The sequence below is a fragment of the Geospiza fortis genome, unplaced genomic scaffold (assembly GCF_000277835.1).
Source record: "Geospiza fortis unplaced genomic scaffold, GeoFor_1.0 scaffold391, whole genome shotgun sequence".
In the NCBI taxonomy this organism is placed as follows: Eukaryota; Metazoa; Chordata; class Aves; order Passeriformes; family Thraupidae; genus Geospiza; species Geospiza fortis.
This window is the reverse complement of record NW_005054472.1, coordinates 602,024-608,111: the sequence shown is the minus strand read 5'-3', so window position 1 is coordinate 608,111 and position 6,088 is coordinate 602,024. Positions and strand designations below refer to the sequence as shown.

General features: G+C 49.0%; 1 protein-coding gene across 1 annotated transcript in view; it reads right to left on the bottom strand.

The window, feature by feature from the left end:
• The window catches only part of MAPKAPK2 (MAPK activated protein kinase 2), a 46,393-nt gene that overhangs the window by 8,753 nt on the left and 31,552 nt on the right, over nucleotides 1–6,088 (bottom strand). Inside the window, exon 2 of the mRNA XM_005428129.2 lies at nucleotides 285–424. Within this exon, the coding sequence (XP_005428186.1) occupies nucleotides 285–424 (140 nt within the window). The remainder of the gene's footprint in view (nucleotides 1–284; nucleotides 425–6,088) is intronic.

Here is a 6,088-nt window from a genome sequence, read left to right as displayed (position 1 = left end):
CCCAGCTCGGCCACTGCCCCACCACAGCCTGCCAGGAACCTGCTGCCTCCCCCAGCTTTTGGTGGCCAAAGGCAGTTTGGTTCTGACCCACCTGTGAGAACCACAGGCCCTGAGCTGCGCGTTTTCAGGATGACTCAGAGCCAGCAGCCCTGGCTGTCCCCAGCCCTCCAATGCCACCCTGCCCGGGCTGCCGTCCCCACAGCTGCATCCCCAGGGCTGGAAGGTTCCACCCCCCTTTTGGCAGCCCCCCAGCACCCTGCAGTGCCCACGGGCCGGGCGCTCACCACTCCATGACGATGAGCAGACACTTCCTCCCCTGGTAGAGGTTCTCGTAGACGTCCATGATGCGCACGATGTGCGCGCACTGCGACGCTCGCCAGTGCAGCTCCACCTCCCTGCGGGCCTTGGGGCAGTCCTGCAGCATCTGCGGGAGAAGGGACACCCTGTCAGCCCCGAGACACCCCCAGACAGCAGGGCCATGACCCCTGGCTGGCGCTGTGGCCACGGGGGCGAGCACCGGGTGCTCCCTGCGGGCGCAGCGAGCTCTCACAATGCCTCCATCCCCATCTAGTGGGAACACTGAGAAGCCGCTTGCCCTCAGCTTGCCCTTCCTGCCAAGGTTCATAAAAGCTTATTCAGGCTCCCTGCCACCTCCCAGTGCCCCACCAGCGAGATCTACTGCATTTATGAGCCATTCTGCACGCTGATACCTCCACTGCTGCACCCCTGGGTGCCACCGAGCATCCTCAGCCTCACCTTTGCTGTGCTGTCCCCCATCATTTCCCAATCATCAGCTGCCCCACAAAAGCTCCCTCACCACAAATTCAGAGCCCACCAGCACCCGTGCCTGGGGAGGGCACAAAGCAAACATCCAGATGTTCCCTAAATTACAGCTCTTTAATGAGCCCCCTGCCCTTCCCAGAGACAACTCAGAGTTCCCAGGTGCAGGAAGGATTTGTTTGTCTGCCATAGACTATTAGTTATGATGTTTGTCAGGATAAACAGCCAGCCTTAATTATTGTGTTCCTAAATATAGAACAACAAACGTGTCTATCCTGAGCACAGCTCGTTTTCCTTCCTGTCTCCAGCAGCCTTTGGGGCCTCTGGAGCAGCTCTGCCCCTTGGAGCAGAGTGAGCAGGGGGATGTGGACACACACCCCCACCCTGCAGGAAACAGCAGGTTTGGCCATTTTACCAAGATTCAGACAGAAAAGTCCTTTTACCCCTCTGAGCTCTCCCCAGGAGCAGAGGAGCATCAGCCCTGGGATGCTCTGCAGGAGCCAGGGCGGTTCTCAGCGCAGTGGGGATCTCACAGGAACGAGGATTAACTACCAAAATCCACACAGTGCCCATTTCCAGATGATTTCCACTCACTGATGGTGCTGCCCTGGCAGAGTAACCGGGCCTAGAGCAGCAGTCATTCTTTGCCATGGGGAAAGGCACAGAGAGGATGTGCCCTTCAGCCACCCACCCAAAACTCCATCCCAGGCTCTGGTCACACCTCTCCCTTCAGCCACCCACCCAAAACTCCATCCCAGGCTCTGGTCACACCTCTCCCTTCAGCCACCCACCCAAAACACCATCCCAGGCTCTGGTCACACCTCTCCCACCTCCTCTCCTGCTTCCCCAGGCAAAGGGAACCTGTGGGAACCTGTGGGAGGCAGCTGGCACCAAACCCCCAGGAGCTCTGCAAGGAGCAAAGTGGCCAAAGCCAACCTTTGCACAACTTGACATCACTCACACCAACAACCTTGGGGCAAAGGAAGGCAGGGCAGGAGGTTGGACACCCTCTCCTTGCTCCTCTATTGCTTAATTACCCTTAAAACTGCATCCTGCAGAAGCCAAAACCATAAGCAAGAGTGACACCAGCCCCTGAGGAGCCATGCAGAGGGCACTGGAGAAAAGCCTGGCTATTTTTTGCAGCCCCACTCAGAAGAGCCTGGCCTGGGGAGCCAGGAAGCTGAAGAGAAAAGAGAAAAACAAAACAATTTGTAATTACGCTCCAGGAAAATGGAGCAGCAGGAAGCAGCTAGTTAACATCATTCTGCACAAGACAAACAGCAGAGGTACAGCAAAATACATCCCGTTTTTAGAGGTCACTCTTGAGTGCTTTGATAGGAGGTTAATTGGATTTCTAATGAAGTAGGAGGCAGCAGCAGCCTCCATTACCTGCACCAGCACAGCCCTGATGTTTGTTCTTGTACCCAGACAAGCTCTGGGAGCAAAGAGCTGCCCTGGTGCTCTCAGAACACCCAGCTGTGATCCAGCTGCTCCCTCCATCCCCTGCTGGCTCTGCATGGACAGGTGATGGAGAGGCTTCCAGAGGAGCAGATTAGGCCTCATTAAGGCAATGGTTTGGTTAATTTAGGAAATGTTCCTGGTGGCAGCAGTGTGAGGGGGAGCTGAAGGCCACATGCACTCCCCACTGCTGCTGCAGGTAGGATTGAAAAGCATATTTGACTCTTATGACCTAATACTGTCAGGTTGTAAGAATATTTCCTCTATTATTTTAATGAACTCTCAGTATATTTTATGATATTAAGAAAGCTGATAGGCCAAGAAACACAATTATAATGTATTGTAATTAGGAAATAGTTAACTTCTGATTGTGATGGTGTGAATTATAACACCTGTATCATCTCACCCTTCACATGAGACTGAAAATGGAATAAAAGTTTTTGAAACACCTCTCAGTTGCCCCATCTGTGGGTCAGAAAAGAGCATAATCCAACAGGCAAGCATATTTCCTCTATGATTTTAATGAACTCTCAGTATATTTTATGATATAAAGAATATTTCCTCTATTATTTTAATGAATTCTCAGTATATTTTATGATATTAAAAATATTTCCTCTACAATTTTAATGAACTCTCAGTATATTTTATGATATTAAAAAAGCTGATAGGCCAAGAAACAATTACAATGTATTGTAATTAGGAAGTAATTGGCTTCTGATTGTGATGGTGTGAATTGTATATGAAGGGTGCATTGTCTCACCCTTCACACGAGACTGAAAATGGAATAAAAGTTTTTAAAACACCTCTTAGTTGCCCCATCTGCGGGTCAGAAAAGAGCATAATCCAACAGGCAAGGCATGGCATGTCAGAACTCAGAACATCCCTCTGGCTGTCCAGGACGGCCAGGACCCCTGCCAGGGGGCTCAGAGACCCTGCACAGAGCCCAAAACACCTCTGGGTTGGATTATGACCCATGGAGCAAATTACCAACCTTGTATGAAGATCTGCAAGCCACGACAGTTTAGGTAGAATATTAGTGAAGTTATCACGGGGTGGAAAAGTAGATTTTGGGGTTTTTGGTATGGGGGTTCAGGAGGCAAGATGGAGAGATCTGGGCATGTCCAGCCTTTCTCCTTCTTCTTCTTGGCCTCCATCTTCTGCTGTGATGTTGGCACTTACAGATTGGTTTAGAGTAGAAGCTCACTGTCTAACACAGGTGATAGGTATTGGAAAGTAATTGTAAATATTGTACACGTGGTTTTTAGTATAAAAAGATAACACTGCCCTGGGAGCAGGCAGAGTGCCTCTGTCTGTCTTGCTGAGTGGACCTTGGCTGGACAGGAGAAAGAATTTTATAGATAAGACACAATAAACAACCTTGAGACCGAGAAATGAAGAGTTCTGACTCCTTCTTCAAGTGCTCAGGCTGAGAAAAGAGACTTCTAACGTTTCTCGGGGTCATGGTGACCAGCAAAAGATCCTGAGAATGGCAGGGGCAGCCCACAGCCCCAGCTGCACCCCAAACCTCCTGCCCTCAGCACAGGCACCGGATCCCTGTGCCCTGGGTGCCAGCAACGTGCTGAGCATGGCACAGCCCTGGGGCAAGAGCAGCCCTGCCACCAGCCTGTCCTTTCAGGAGGGAGCCAGCAGCTCCCAGAGCTGCCAGCCTCCCCTCCCATTCCCCAGCCAGCAGAGAAAGCTGGGGTGGGGGATGTCCTGCCCACATCCAAGGTATGTGGGGTGTGGCAGCCCTGCCCCTGTCCCTGACCCAGCTCTGGTGCCCAGGGCAGGCTGTGCCTGCAGCAGGGTTTGTGTTTCTTGGCTCCCAACAAGGAGGCTGCCATGGGAAAATCACCTCGTGTTTCCCCTGAGGGTCAGCAAGGATGAATGCCCCCAGCCCACCCCAGCTGATTTTGCAACCCAATAATCTGGAGCACAACCGGGGTTAACCCTTCGATGGCCAAGCTGCTGAACTCCCAACAGCTGCTCCCAGTTCGGCTTTTCCAGCTCTTACCTCCTGTTCCCCTTCTGTGAAAAAAGCGTATTTTATGATTGGCTTTTTGCAAATATTCAAATGAATATTATATGTGTTGTGTTAGAAAGTGATGCTGTATTAATTCTCTTAAGTAGTGTGTTAAATATAGTTTTAGGTTATAACAAAATGTTAAAATAGAAACTATGCTATGTAGGATACTTTTTTCTAAACAAAGGACTCACACTGAGATAGCAACCACAGGACACCTGAATCTTTCCAAGAAAGAGAATTTATTGCTCCATTATCAGGAGAAATGAACTTCTTTCTGCGTCACCCAGGTAGATGATGCCGTCAGGATTCAGAGGAAGAAGCTGACACTGCCCAGACAGAATCCTGTGTTTGAATGGAATTTATGCATCATGGATGAGGTGTATGAATATGCAACAGGCTGTTGCTTTTAAGGGTTAATCCTCTGTTAACGTGGGTCCTTTTTCAAGCTTATTCTGCCCAGAAAAAGGTACCTGGACTGTCCATAACTCTTTGTTTCTATTGTCTCATATTGTCCTAATCCAAATTGTCCAAATTATTATTACTCTAATGGTATTATTACTTTTATATATATTACTATTGTATTTATATTTTATATATTACTATCATATTTATATATTACTATTTATATTTATATATTACTGCTGTATATTTACATATTACTATTTTTATTACTATTAAACTTTTAAAATTTTAAAAACAAGTGATGGGCGTTTTTCGCACTTCCAAAGAAGGGCTCCTCGGAGATCCAACTGTTCATTATTTCAGACAGAAAAAGCTGCATTTCCTGCCTGCCCCTGCTGCAGAGGAGGGCTCCGGCAGCCCCAGGGCAGTAACCGGATCCCCGAGTTACACAAGTGTCCCCGGGCAGGGCACAAGGGCAGCGCTGGCTGCAGAGGAAGCTCCGAGCAAAGCCGGGCAGGAGTCAGAGCTGCATCCCTTCGTGGGGTGCTCCAGGGGTTCAGATCTGCAGCCACTGCTGTAAGAGCCTGAATGAGGGATGCAGGACTCCGTGGGGCTCTCCAAAATGCAGTTTATTGTATCCAGGACATTACAGCAGTCCAGGGTTGTGGGTGACAGAGCTGTGCCCACAGCTGCCAGCTCCAGCTGCAGGCAGGCCTGGAGACCCTTTGGTTTTGGTTACAATGCATTATAGACTTTTCTTTGCTGAGCATCTTCATACAGTAGAACCAATCTATACCTTAACTATTATCTATAGCCTGTAAAGATATAGATAACTATCATAACTACTGTAATTACCATATTCATGTTACTATTCTCCAGTCACTAAAAGTCAGTGCATTACAGTTTCAGCTAGAAGTTGTTTTTCAGTTTTCTTGCAGTAGAAAATTCTGAGACCTTTTTTCTACTTGCAGCTTTGCTGACTTGTTTGCCTGTGCTACCTTTCTGCTTGGTAAAAACATCTTCTTGTTTGGGGTGGGTTTATCCTTTGCACTAAGCCATAAAAACCCCTTCTAACTAACAAACCCTTTGCCTCCTTGGTTATCCAGTAAGATTGGCTCAGCAATTCTTTTCTTCTGTATCAAAACTTGCTTCCATCTCTATTCCTTCATCAGACTCTACATTCAAAAATCTTTCTGCTAAGCACACATATCTGTGAGACTTTCCTGTCAAACTTTCATCCTTTCCAACACACTGCACATCTCCAGACATCAGCTCATCATCCCAGAGCACCCCGGTGTCCCTTCAGCATGGCAGGGGACAGGGGACAGCCAGGGGAGCTGTGCCAGCCCAGAGCTCTGCCCCATCCCATCTCTGCTTCCCACCGGGGCACCTCCCTGCAGGAAAGGAGGGAGAGCAGGGAAA